We start from the raw sequence: 14748 nt of genomic DNA on the forward strand, positions 1-14748 counted from the left end.
ATAAAGCAGTGTATCCTCCATGTGAACAATGCTATGGGAGATCTGCTAGTAATATATTAAGTCTTGTGTATGTACACACTTCCTCTAAGTAACAATTACTTCCTGTAACACTATATTCCATAACACTCCATAATTTCCTTTTTTCCATGCTATTCTCTCATAATTTAGTTGTCCTATTTATTTACTTCCATTTCATTCAGTGTCGATTCGATCCTCTTGGCTTGGTCTCCAAGCTAGATGGTTGTATGGTAACAAGCTATCGGTTATATTTGCCTGTGAGTGGCTGGAGCTGATCACGTGATTAACTCTGGCATTGCTTTTCCCAGGTCCGACTGCTGCCCCTGGTCCTTCCCGCTCGCTCTCCTGCCTGTCGTCCATTGCTACAACTGCTGACACCTCCCCCTGCCCTTTCCTGCTGCAGCTACACACTGCCCGTTACAATCTGGAGCTTTAGGCTCCTCACCACGCCCCCCCACATCTTCCTTTCATCGGACCTCTTGCCCCATGTGGCCTTTCTCCATGCTGATTTCCCAGCACTGAGCAGGGAACTGGCATTGAGTATTTTAATTGGGCCTCTCGCCAGGTGTGGCTGCATTGTGCCGGTTGAGCCAGCATTGAGTTTTATAAAGCACGCACTGTGTTTGGGAATGTGGGTAGAGGTGAGGAGCTACGAGTGAAGGGGCTTGTGTGATCATGGGCCAACTGTGGGATGGGTTTTGAAGGAAGGTGAAATCTCTCTGGGTCATTAGCTGTTCTCCTTGTGGTTTTTATTTTCAACTTTACTCCCTACCTTTCCCTCAACATTCTCTTTCTTTTCCATTCGCATCTCACCCCACCAACCTGTTCCATGTTCACCATTTATCACCATCAAACTCTCTAGCATCTCCTTTCCTTCCTAAATCTAGCCACTCAATTTTTACCACTATTTGCCACCACCAGCTTCTTTTCCAATCACCATCACCAACCTCTTTGTATCCCCAATGCTTCCTCCTCTTCCCTCGCCTCTCTGAGAACTGTGGGCCCAAACCTGTATACATTTAGCATTCATTGGAGCTTAGACTTTGTATCGCAACCATGCAGTACATCATTCGCTGTACAATTAAGACATTATCCAAATATTGACGAGGGGTCAGACATGTATCCCATGAACAATGTTCCCTCTTAATTTTTTTTTTGGCCCGCGCGGCCCCTTTAAGGGGCTGGGTAGGCCATTCAAAATTCCGTGCATGTGCTTAAAGGGAACTTTGCCCATGGGGTAAGGCTGACCTGATAACCCAGCGATATTTGAGTGAATTGCAGTCACACCGCTCTTCTTGCATGTCTCTTCATCCTGTATTCTGAATGATTATACCACACTGGGAATTTCTTCAAAATAGCTCCTGCTCAGCCGCTGTAACTCTGCTGGAAGTGCGGCGGAACCCCTGTTTACTATCGAAGTTATGCCGTTGGAGTGGGAGCAACTCCAAGGAAATAGGCAACTACAGTTTAAACATTAGAGTTAGCTGTATGCTTTAATTTTAAATGAGAACTGTACTGATACTGACCAATATGTCTGTGCTGGAGAACAACCACGGAGTTGCCCGCTAGCTTTGATCACAGGCTGGCCCGTGTGTGTTTTTCTTAGTGCCAGCTGATCGCTGTTGTTTTGCCAGTTCTGAGAAATAAGAAAAATAAATAAGGGAGATTTCATTGTGGGATAAATTGACTTAATTATAATTCCCAAATAACATTCCATCTGTTTTCAGTTGCTCAAGGATATGATTTTCTGATGGAGGCTACGGTCTTACACAATACAATAAAAGCTTTTTAAATGGAACAACTCGTATGCCATCAGAATGCTCTTTTGAAAATTATATGCACTAATATTAATTGGAAATAACCTGCTGCAAGTACTGAAGCACAAATTATTACTTGCCACATCTTTATCGGTAGGGCTGTAGTGAGTTATGGGCCCTGAAATTGATGCACAGGAGTATCTAATGTAATGATGAGATTATGCCGTCTACTCAACACTTGCATTAACTTGATTTAAACTTGGTTATGGTGAGAGCCTAATCCTCATTCAGCGCAGAGGATCACAGTACTTGATCAACGGCATGAAATCAAGGCTGTAGTAATTCATCTGCTGATCCAGTAATGGGTCAAGTGCCGAGCTGTCGGAGAATCGTGCCTGTAAAACTGTGATTCCAATCAAAACCACGTCACAATCCAGCAGGTCCCTATTAGAATGTGCAGTGAATGAATCCTTGACTAAGCAAATGCTCCATTTATCTAAATATTTGCATCAGAAAGTTGTTAGGTGGCTCATATTGTAGTGAGGAAATTGATGTTGTATGTGATAAAATAAAAACAGTATAATTGCTGTTTATTTCCTAAGACAGGAGTCAGTGGAGTGGAGGTGTTGCATCTGTTTAACCATTCACTTCTGTCCATTTTTAAAAACAAATCTATCAATTTTGGCCCACCCATTTATCTTCTGAAGGCATTGACTGCTGGGGTAAGGTTACACAGATTTCAGTTGCTCTCCGACATCTTCTTTAAGTGGTCATTCTTCACACTTGAGCTTGGACACCGAGTGCCAGCAGGCTAGTCATCTGTTGGGGCTTCACAGTCCAACTGACCCTGTCCTTGCCCAATATCCACACATGCACAATTCCAGTCAGAGTGGGCAGATAATGATTGGGATTGAGAACTCTGGACGATTTTCCTCTCCCCAGTCTAGGGCCATTGAGGTAAGTTTTTCCTCCTCTACCACCACCTCGGCAGAGATCAGTTAAACCAGTAGAGATCAGTTAAACCAGCACACACCAGAAATCAAATCTAGCACCCTGGTCTCTCTCGAACAACTATTTACTGTTTAATCCGTTGATCCACCAGGGGAGCCCCTGCCCAGTTTAAGTGTCTAGCATTCACTAGTGACTTCTAAGAGTGCAGTACTTTGGGCAATCATTGATTGCTCAGTCCACTGCTTCCATTTGTTACTGCTCCAGGTGAGTTCTGTCACGGTTCTGTTTTTCTATATTTTTTCCTCTGACCTCCTTGGGCCATGTAGTAGCTGAATTGGCTGACAAGTGCCTGTCAGTGCCCACGAACAAATCCCGTGTGATTTATTTTCTCTCCCCTCTTTCAAACATAGAATGTGAAGATGCAAAATAAAGCTCCTTTTGCTCTGCCCCATAAGGTGACTTATCTGCAATCTCAGCAAAACACCCTACCCATGCAGTATCATTGTAACGGTTTGTTTTTTTGATTCTCGTTCCAGCCATCCTCGTGAGTGATATTGCCAGATTGTGGTGACTCTGAGGAAGTTTTATAAAGACAGCAATTCTGAGTATGCCTGCTTAGCAGCCCTCCAGCACCTAGTTTGAGCGATCACTTTTCTTGTGTGCACTTAAATTATGGGTGCTTGACTGCAAGGCTGAACTTAGTCTCCCGCATGCAGTTTCCATGGCAGCCGTTGAATATAGATCGATCAGCCAGAGCTCCTGTTCCTGCTTTCCGCTTCCCTGGGTGGCCAGGGGTGCTGAGGCCAATTGTGCAACCTCAGACTGACTAACTCAGAATAGGCCTGGAACCTTTCTGTTCTGTGCCACATCATGTGGTGCATTTTTCCACTGGAGGAGGAGGCTATCGCTTTATAGCATTTATCTGATCAGACCATGTGAGGGAGCTGAGCTAACATCAGCAATACCATCAGTAGCTCAGGATAATTCAGCTTTTGTTGAATTATTGAGTCCATATTTATTTAATTCTTTTATACTGCTGAGCTCAGTTCCTCCAAACTACTCTCCTGATGTTGTCAGCACTTGTCTCAGTTTAAAAAAAAAATTAACAAAGTTGATCCAAATTCTCTAAGTGGTGAGATTTAAATGGGCTCTGATGGTGAAATTTCATTTTTAAGCAAGTCCATCTACTCAGATGGGTTTCTGCTTTCTGGTAGAACTTTGTTTGAACCAGACAAGCCGCGATTTGTGATTTCAAAAGATAATTGTGGCGCTCACTCTTAGTTTTTTTTTGTTTTCTGTCTCCCTGGAAAATTCTAACTTGTTTTGTCTCTGTATTTGTAAAGTTGGATCAGCTCAAGCTGTTCTTCAGTAGATTTTGTTTCTCTAAATGTTTAGCTTATATTCTTTTAATTTTTTTTCCCATTCCAGATTTTATTTATAAAGAAAGAATGATCTTGCTTAGTAGACCGAAATGATGGCTGTCTCTTTTTATTAGATTACTCATTATTTTCTCTCAAATCTGCACAGATTTGTGTCGTGAAATGTAATTCATACCCCCGCTTACTGACTCAGCACTTGATACTGGAATAATCTTTCTCGTTGGCTTCTTGTAAGGCAAAACTTCACCCAATTTTAATGCATCTTCTCTTCTCTTTTTTCCAATCTTCCTTTCCCAGAAAACAGAGGATTAAGGGTTGTGCTGTTAGTTATTTGGTCTACAACTAGAAGTTCTTTACTGAAACTCTCTCTTTCTCAGAGCCTTGCAGAATGCAGATGTGATTCTACTGCTGGGAGCCAGATTAAACTGGATTTTGCATTTCGGGCATCCGCCACGGTTTCATCCTGATGTGAAAATCATACAGGTTTGGGGAGCTTCTGATCACATATGTAGGCTTCCACATTCCGAAAGATCAATCAAACGTTTTGTGTTTTTCAGTATCTAAGTTAATTGTGCATCTTTTATCTTGCCATCAGCTGTATATCTTGTTTGTGTGCACATATAGCATGGTGATTTATATACAATATTTAGATAATTAAGTTATTTTCCAGGCCATTAACCTAATCTCGCTCCTGATTGCTGTGTCGCTTTCTTTCTTAGTTTTCTGTTATCGAAATGTGAATCTCAAATAAGTTCTGAAAGTCTACATTGCAGGGATATTACCAAGGCACTATGGGAGGGATTTTAATCCCGCCTGGTGGAAACTGGGAATGGGGGGCAGTTAAAATGTAACGGGGGAGTTGCCTTCCCACCCCGATCTGGCCTACTGCAATTTTAAATTGCAGGCGGAAAGGACAGCCAGCTGAAGCCAGTGTTGTCCACTTTAAATATGCAGATTGGGGCCCGACTGCAGTATTAACCTGAGACCTGAGCAGGAGTCACTTCCCCGCCAGGCCATAATGGTGGATCGAGGGACAGAACAGGTCCAGTTTAGTAAGTTTAAATGTTTAATTTTTTTTTAAGGTTTCCTTGTGGGCTAGGAGGGGCAAGAGTGGCCCTCCCGGCCTCTCTCGGAATCCTTGAACACCTAGCTTCCCTCCCTTGACCGCAATAACTACCTGACCCTCCCATCCCTCCCCCAGATCCACTTATCTCGATTTTAAAATTCTCATCTTTGTTTTCAAACCCCTCTATGGCCTCACTCCTCCCTATTTCTGTAATTTCTCCAACCCCACAACCCTCTGAGGTGTCTGCACTCCTCTAATTCTGGCTTCGTGAGCATCCCGATTTTAATTGCTCCACCATTGGTAGCCGTGCCTTCTGTTGCCTGGGCCCGAAGCTCTGGAATTCCCTGCCTAAACCGCTCCGCCTCTTTACCTCTCTTTCCTCCTTTAAGGTGCTCCTTAAAACCTACCTCTTTGACCAAGCTTTTGGTCACCTGCCCTAATATCACCTTGTGTGGCTCGCTGACAAATTTTGTTTTATAACGCTCCTGTGAAGCGCCTTGGGACGTTTTATAAATACAAGTTGTTGTTGTTGTTACCCAAATGCTAGGGACCGTTTCACCAGGTTCCGGGCACCAACCTCTTGCCACCAGAGTTCCTACTGCCACCTGCTGGCCAGGCAGTGATTCCTGCTCGGGTTGTGCGGGAGTTTGATCTACGTTATGTAAATGAGGCTCGAGAGCTACAATCTCGCCAGGCCTCAGGCGGGGCTGGCATGGGAGCTCGTCATCGCCCGTTGCTTGCACCGATTCCACCTCCTGTTAAAATCTCCCCATATCGGTTAGCTGAACTGCTAAGGAACAGGAGTAACTCGGGCATTTTACGTATAGAGAACTACAGAGCATCCAGGGAGAGAGAATACCAGAGCCCTGGGTAAAGTTTAATTTTGTAATGTAACAACTCTGTTTTCTATAATGGACAGAATACCTGGCCCAGAAGCTGCACTGCAGCATGGGGGCAGTGCACCCATATTGATAACTGAGCTGCTACTGTGCACACTGCTGTGAGGAGAAACCTAATGTATGGAGGAGGAGAGGTGTGTGGACTGGAAGTGTTAGGACATTATTGGATGTACACTTTAAGTAGTCACATGTCCTGAAGCAGCTCTGACACCAAGCTCTGTAGAAGCGAGAGAGGGGGAGTAGGCGCATGCAATGCCAAAGCTAAAATAGATTATAAAACCAGAAAATGAGGTTTGCACTGAACTGTAATACTTAATTTTTCATGAGGCAAGAACATTAGTATATCTTTCAGGAATTGGAAAATAAACATTTCTGATACTCTCATCTTCCAGCAATTTTATATAGGCCCAGAAATTTGGGTCGGGGGCTTCCCGCGGGTGCAAGCCCCCGACCTACACTTACCTAACGCGCCGGCAGTTGACCTCTTGGCCTGCGTGGAATTCCTCTCCGAGGCCTGTCCCAGAGGCCGGCGCGCTATGCTGGCGTGTCCCAGGGGCGTAGTTAGTGCGATGCGTCCCCTGGGATCACGTGAGCAACAGGTAGCCATTCATGGGAATGCTCCATTCATAAGTCTTGACAGATAGACCTGTCAAAACGTATAAATGCTGAGGCTGTAAAACTGTACTTTACCTTCAAATAAATTTTTTAAAAAATCACACTTTGTAAATAAACTATAAATGACATTAAATAACTATTTTAAACAAAAATTTAAATTTTTGAAAAAATAATTTTATAAAAAAACGGGGCTAAAAATAAACTTACCTTGCTTTAAAGTATTTAAAAGTAAAAAACCTGTGGAAAAAATGTTTTAATTTTAAATAATTGATCACTTACCTTTGAAAATGAAGTCCTTATGGCTGCTTTTTACATTTCTAAAATGTACAGACTTGCCCGCATGTTAAAACCTGTAATAAAAAAAAAGGAAGTTCAAACCGCACGCGTTCGACCTCTTGAACCCCTTGGTTCAGAGGATCGGAAGTGCCGGTTTCCCGCGCATGCGTAGTGCATGCAAGATTCCGGCACTTCCATCGGGTCCACGCGTGAGTACTCCGTCCGTACTCACGCGTTGGGACCCGAATTTCTGGGTCATTGTACTTTGAATCTGACCTGGTCACAAGCTTGATTTTTGCATTGCAAAAGTTGGTGTTGGAATGTTCCTGTGCATGTAACTAGGGGAATGTGAGTCACCAAAAGCAACATCATTATTTTAGCTAAAAACAGAAAAGTGTTGGAAATGCATTGCAAGTCAGCCAACACCTGAGAGAAACACGGGCTAACTTTCATTTATCATCTGAAATATTTACTGCTTTTGCTTCTTTCACATGTTGCTTGACCAGGTGTGTATTTCTAGCATTTTCTGTTTTTATTTCAGATTTTCAGGATTTGTGTTTTTTTTTCCTTCTCTCATCTCAATTTTATTTCAAATTTCTGTAAATTACTTTTTTATGTGTGATCCTTAGAAATTAAATAGTAACCTCCATATTTTTTTTAATAAGGTTGACCTATGTGCTGAAGAACTAGGAAATAATGTGAAGCCTGTTGCTGCCTTACTAGGTGATGTGAATGCTGTTGTTGAACAGGTAATTCATCTTCCTTTTCCATATTTTCTCAGGGTTTTTCTCTTCTGTGCTACTTTTCACACTGCCTGGAAATCTCTTCAGGCATTTTGTATATGGTAGACAACTGGTTTAGCCATTCATCGCCAGATCTGGCTGGACCACATAAAGGGTTATTATCGGGTCCTGCTCTCCTCTGCCAAAACTGGATCATCCTGGAATGCAATGATAACCCTCGGCTTCTTTTCTCTACTCCTCAAAAAAACAACCTTTGACCTGTCCATCCTTGCAAACTACTGCCCCATCTCCAACCTCCCTTTCCTCTCCAAAGTCCTTGAACACGCTGTCGCCTCCCAAATCCGGGCCCATCTTTCCTGGAACGCCATGTTTGAATCCCTCCCATCAGGTTTCTGCCCCATCACTGTACCGAAACGGCTCCTATCAAAGTCACAAATGCCATCCTATGTGACTGTGACAGTGCTAAACTATCTTTCCTCGTCCTTCTCAATCTGTCTACAGCCTTTGACACGGTAGACCACACAATCCTTCTCCAATGCCTCTCCACCATCGTCCAGCTGGGTGGGTCTGCACTTGCCTGGTTCCATTCTTATCTATCTAATCATAGCCAGAGAATCACCTGTAATGGCTTCCACACCATTACCTCTGGTGTCCCCCAAGAATTATAGACCGGTAAGCCTGACATCGGTAGTGGGGAAAATGCTAGAATCCATTATAAAAGATGTAATAGCAGAGCACTTGGATCGGATAAAGTCAACATGGATTTACAAAAGGTAAATCGTGCTTGACTAATCTAATGGAATTTTTTGAGGATGTAACTGGTAAAATAGATAAGGGAGAGCCAGTGGATGTGGTGTATTTGGACTTTCAAAATGCTTTCGATAAGGTCCCGCATAAGAGATTAGCGTGTAAAGTTAAAGCACATGGGATTGGGGACAAGGTATTGACTTGGATAGAGAACTGGTTGGCAGACAGAAAGCAAAGAGTTGGAATAAACGGGTCTTTTTCCGAGTGGCAGGCAGTGACTAGTGGGGTACCGCAGGGATCGGTCCTTGGACCCCAGCTATTCACAATATATATTAATGATCTGGACGAGGGAACTAGATGTAATATCTCCAAGTTTGCAGACGACACAAAGCTGGGTGGGCGTGTGTGCTGTGAGGAGGATGCCGAGAAACGCCAGTATGACTTGGACAGGTTGGGTGATTGGGCAGAAGCGTGGCAGATGCAGTATAATGTGGATAAATGCGAGGCTATCCACTTTGGTGTCAAAAACAGGAAGGCAGATTATTATCTGAATGGCAATAGATTGGGAGAAGGGGAAGTGCAACGAGACCTGGGTGTCCTTGTGCACCAGTCGCTGAAGGTAAGCATGCAGGTGCAGCAGGCGGTTAAGAAGGCAAATGGTATGTTGGCCTTCATAGTGAGAGGGTTTGAGTACAGGAACAAGGATGTCTTGCTGCAGTTGTACAGGGCCTTGGTGAGACCACACCTTGAGTATTGTGTGCAGTTTTGGTCACCTTATCTGAGGAAGGATGTTCTTGCCATGGAAGGAGTTCAGCAAAGATTCACCAGGCTGATACCTGGGATGGCAGGAATGACGTATGAGGAGAGATTGGATCGATTGGGCTTGTACTCACTGGAGTTTAGAAGAATGAGGGGATCTCATTGAAACTTATAAAATTCTAACAGGACTAGACAGACTAGATGCAGGAAGGATGTTCCCGATGGAGGCGGGATGGGGTCGTGACCCCTGATTTCGGGATTTTAACCCCCCACACGCCTCCAATCCCGACTCCACGGCCCAATGAAAATCCTGCCCATTGTCTTGGGTCCCCGCCACTGACTCCATCCCTCTCCCTGGCAACTGTCTGAACCAGACTGTTCGCGACCTTGATGTCATATTTGCCCCCGAAATGAGCTTCTGACCACATATCTGCGTCATCACTAAGCCCGCCTACTTCCACTTCCATGACATTGCCCGACACTGCCCCGCCTTAGGTCATCTGCTGCTGAAACCCTCAGCCTCTGGACTTGAATTTTCCAACGCATTCCACTCTCCATAAACTTAAGGCCATCCAAAACTCTGCTGCCTGTATCCTAACTTGCACCAAGCCTCGTTCACCCATCACCCCTGTGCTCGCTGACCTACATTGGCTCCCGGTTAAGCAACGCCTCGATTTTAAAATTCTCATACTTGTTCTCAAATCCTTCCATGACCTCAGCCCTCCCTATCTCTGTAACCTCCTACAACCCTCCTAGATATATGCGCTCCTCAAATTCTGGCCTCTTGCACATCCCGATTTTAATTGCTCCACCATTGGCGGCCGTGCCTTAAGCTGCCGAGGCCCTAAGCTCTGGAATTTCCTCCCTAAACCTCTCTGCCTCTCTCCCTCTCTTTCCTCCTTTAAGACGCACCTTAAAATCTATGTCTTTGACCAAACTTTCGGTCACCTGCCCTAATATCTCCTTATGTGGCTCGGTGTCAAATTTTGTTTGATAACGCTCCTGTGAAGCACCTTGCAATGTTTTACTATGTTAAAGGCGCTATATAAATGCACGTTGTTGTTATCTTTATCCCACGGGAAAAGTCATCGTATGAAACTGATTTAGTTAATGGGATAAATGTAATGCATGGAGAAATATCCAGCTGCACAAGTACTCCAGCTACATGAGTTTGGAATCACTTCTTCATGGTTGGCATAATCACCAGTTCATAATTGGGATAGTAAGAAGCACGGTTCAAGTAGATGATGACTTGGAAGGTCTCCAGGATTTTCTTTCGAGATGAAATGCCTCATTGTCACATTGTATTTTGTAGCATTCTGACCAGGAATTGATGAAATCAAACAACTAAGTGATTAAGAATTGCACATGGACTCAAACTTAACTACTTTCACATTGGTAGAAGTACCCAACTAGTTTAACTGCAGAATTGCCATGTGAAAGGACATAATGCAGTAAAAACAGATGCATAGAGAAGGGCTTTATCGAGATCGATGGCTCAATGGCAAATAGACCACTGGTGTTCCTGAGCTGTGCAGGTGAGAAAGGTCCCAGTTTGATTACTGATCTGTGCTGAGTTAGCTGGTCTCAGCTGGGGCATTGGTTGCTTTTCACTCGTCTCAATCCCCACAGTATAGGAAGGGGGGAAATCAAACGGGGTTTATGCTACTGATCGCAATCAAATGGACATTTTTTAACGTTGGTTGGAGTCCTAAGTTCCCAAAATTGGGCAAACCACAGGCCCAGTAGGCTTGGCAGCATATCGTCTGCACCCCATCCTTCTCCATTTCTGGGAACCAGGCTGACTCAGTACCAGTTGGTGGACTTGTCTGTATCTTAGTTAGTGGTCTTTATTCTGTATCTTCATCAAATGCCTACACTTTCGATGCTGATTAGTACTAAGCATGTGACGTATGGAAGTCAAAGAAAAAGGACCATGCATTCATAAGTGTTGTTTCTGAAATGGAATAGTCTGTGCCCCAAGACTGCTTATAAGTCTAGAGTGAGATTCAGGCCCCTCACCCTCTATGGGAAGGACTTAGCAGAACTGTTCTTAGACTTTTTGGGTCTGATGTTTGTAGCCATCTCAAACTCAAGTCTAACTGGTCTCCTGAGCATTTGCCAATATTGCATAGTATAGGTAACTAGCTTTGGCTAAATATTTAAGAATAGAAGTTGCAGTTACCCTCGCCTCTCATCTGTACCTGATCCTTCCCTAACAGTTGGGCATAAGTAAACTGGAGCCAAAGCCTTCAACTGGGAAGAATCTAGAATACGTAGAAATTACAACATGGAAACAGGCCATTTGGCCCAACCAGTTCATGTAGGCTTTACCCTCCATATGAGCAGTCATCCTAATCCCATGTGACTGCCCTGTCCCCATATCCCTTTATCCCCCTTTCCTTCAACCATCTATCTAACCTATTCTTAAATGTTAATACAGTCTCTGCTTCAATCGCTAACTCCATTAGTACATTCCACAGCTACACAACCCTCTTGTGTAAAAAAAAAAAAAAAAAAAAATTCTCTTGCTCCCTGCCCTAAATCTTTTGCATTGAATCTTGTATCTTTGTCCACTCGTACTAGACCAGTTAATGAAGAGAAACCATCTGTTTCTATTTACTCTATCCCATTCCTTCATAATTTTAAAAACTACCAAATCACCCCTTAGTGGGATTAATCCTTAACCCCTTATGTTCTAGTGAAAACAGCTCCAATTTTCAAGTCCGTCATCCTATTTGCATTTCCTTGTACCAGGCAGTATCCTAGTGAATCTACATTGTGCCCCCTCTATTGCCTCAACATCATTCCTGTTGTTTGGAGCCCAAAGCTGCACACACTGTGCCAGCTGTGGTCTTACCAAGGTTTTACATAGGTTCACCATTACATCTTGACATTTATGTTCTATACCTAAGCCATAAAACCCAGTATTCCTTTAGCTTTTTTATGTCTTTATTCACTTGAGGTGCTGCTTTTAATGTCTTTGTACTCAAACCCCCAAATCCATCTACTTTCACATCCTCAACCTTCTTCCCTCACTCATTCAAAGTATAATTATGTTTTTTTTAATCTAATATACCATCTCGCATTTAATGACTATGAATTCGATTTACCACATTTTTGTCTATTCCACCATCTTATCAATAACCTCTTCCAGGTTCCTTTGGTCATCCCACATAAAGGCAGTTGAACTGAGGACTGTGCATCTACCTCTTCATTACTTTTAATACATATGCTATAACTGAAGTCTGGATTTATAGATGGATAATACCACCATTTCATCCACAACTAGAGAGGAGCGCTCTCCTGCATTCTCTGTAACAATACTCTCCACATTTACTGTTGGTGCTATTTCAGATAGTTATGAAAGAAAGAAAGACTTTCATTTATATAGCGCCTTTCATGACCTCAGGACGTCCCAAAGTACTTTACAGCCAATGAAGTACTTTTGAAGTGTCGTCACTGTTGTAATGTAGGAAACGTGGCCCCCACAAACAACAATGTGATAATGACCAGATAATCTGTTTTTTTAGTGATGTTGATTGAGGGATAAATATTGGCCAGGACACCGGGGATAACCCCCCTGCTCCTCTTCAAAATAGTGCCATGGGATCTTTTACGCCCACCTGAGAGAGCAGATGGGGCCTCGGTTTAACGTCTCATCCGAAAGACAGCACCTCCGACAGTGCAGCGCTCCCTCGGTACTGCACTGGAGTGTCAGCCTAGGCTCAGAATATGGCACTGGATTTCGGTGTTTTTAAATTTTCTAACTCAAGAATGTCTCCAAGTCGGTTGGCATGGGGTTGAGAAGAAGATACTGTGAGATATTGGTAACAATACATCGATTTTCTATGAAACTCCTCTGTTAACTATTTTAAACTGTTTAAAATAAATTGGTTACCCAATTGTCAAAATGGATGATCAAATGTCTGGATTCAATGTTTAGGAATCACAGCACAATTTAAAATCTCTTTTCTCCCTCATCCCCCACAAAAATGTCTCTGGATTCAATGTTTAAAACAAAAAACAAATCAAATGTAAGGGGTAAGAATGTTGAAAGATGATTTGTTATTTCCAATTATATATTGGATACTGATAGATATCATTTTAAGATACTGTACTTTCTAAATTTTGATCTGAAATTGACATCTAGTGGTGAAGTTACAACATGGAAACTGTCCGTTTGGCCCTACCAGTGCATTTACCCTGCACGAGTAAATAAAGCTAAACACATTTAACCTCCCTGAATCCATATCCCTTCAGCCCCATTTACTTCATCATAGAAATATATAGAAGTATTTTGTTTTCGCAAAATGCTTTTAGCTAATATTCATTGTGGTTCAAAGTTGTACGGTTGCATTCAGCAATCTTGAAACCAATCATTCTCTTCTATTAATGACCCATTGTCTTCTCACCTTATTTACTTCATGCACAGAGAATATTAATGATTCTTAAATAGGCTTAAAGGAGAAAGTAACTCTACTGGGTAAGTACTATAAATAGTAACTAACCTATAGGTCACTTTCAGATATTTAGTCCTGTTGCATTTACAATCGCTTTTAAAAATATCTCTTTTACAGGGCTTCTCTGTGGAGATCTAGATGTTCTCCTTTTTGTTCGGTAAGGAATAGAGTAACTCCACTGGGAATAACATAAGCCGAGGAATAAGCCTGTTTATTTTTAAATACTGCATTGGATCGTCTGCAGTCTGCATTGTCTGTGAAAGTGGGTCAGACTGGAGATGGGTGGAAATCTGTAGCTTCAGTCAGCTCAGCTACTGCCCTCGCCAAGGGAGGATGTAAATGCCATAAAACCTTTCTACTTCTGGAGCCAGAGTCAATATTAAGCATTCTGATCAGATACAGTGCAGCCATGTGCAGAGTGAAGTTTGCGCGAATATTTCCCTGGTAATATATCTTTTATTCAACCTCTCTGTTGCACCAATATATTTTTTTCTATTTCCCACCAACCATCTCTAAATAAACCTCTTACTAATACTATGCTTTGAGCCTGTGATATGAACTGTTAAAACTGCCGAAGCATATTTTACATAGAACTCTTATAGCTGGCAGACAAAGAAAGCAAGTGAGAGTGAATCGGTGATGAGTAGCTGTTTAGGTAGTGAGAGTAGTGTTAAGTCTGTGTGTTCTAGTTATTGTTAATAAGAATCACTGCACACAGACCACAAGAGTAAATTCAACAGGTCTTTACTAGTCGGAGGTCAGGCTGAACTGCCCAATAAATCATTACACAGCACTTATATACCGGTGTGGTCACCACCGGTATTACAGTATACAGCAGCCAAGATAAAGTAGTGCATCTCTTAAAATAGTTCTCTTAAAGGTGGAACGGTTACATACACCACAATCCTCCCTTTTTAGCTTAACAGTATATATTCCCCATTAAACATAACATAATAACATATATATACACAACTTCATGTAAAAACAGTTCACAGATTTAGTCTCTGAGGAGGCCTCCTGATCCGAGACGGATAACGCCTTTCAGGGGTCTCTGGTTCTCGTTGCTGGGGTGACT

General features: G+C 42.7%; 1 protein-coding gene across 3 annotated transcripts in view; it reads left to right on the plus strand.

The window, feature by feature from the left end:
* The window catches only part of hacl1 (2-hydroxyacyl-CoA lyase 1), a 111160-nt gene that overhangs the window by 42579 nt on the left and 53833 nt on the right, over positions 1-14748 (plus strand). For all 3 annotated transcript variants that reach the window (XM_085988046.1, XM_085988045.1, XM_085988047.1), the window contains 2 exons: positions 4483-4588; positions 7627-7710. In XM_085988046.1, coding sequence (XP_085844172.1) covers positions 4483-4588; positions 7627-7710 — 190 coding nt within the window. The remainder of the gene's footprint in view (positions 1-4482; positions 4589-7626; positions 7711-14748) is intronic.

The sequence above is a fragment of the Somniosus microcephalus genome, chromosome 5, assembly GCF_052327205.1.
Source record: "Somniosus microcephalus isolate GS21.2 chromosome 5, FLI_Smic_1.0, whole genome shotgun sequence".
In the NCBI taxonomy this organism is placed as follows: Eukaryota; Metazoa; Chordata; class Chondrichthyes; order Squaliformes; family Somniosidae; genus Somniosus; species Somniosus microcephalus.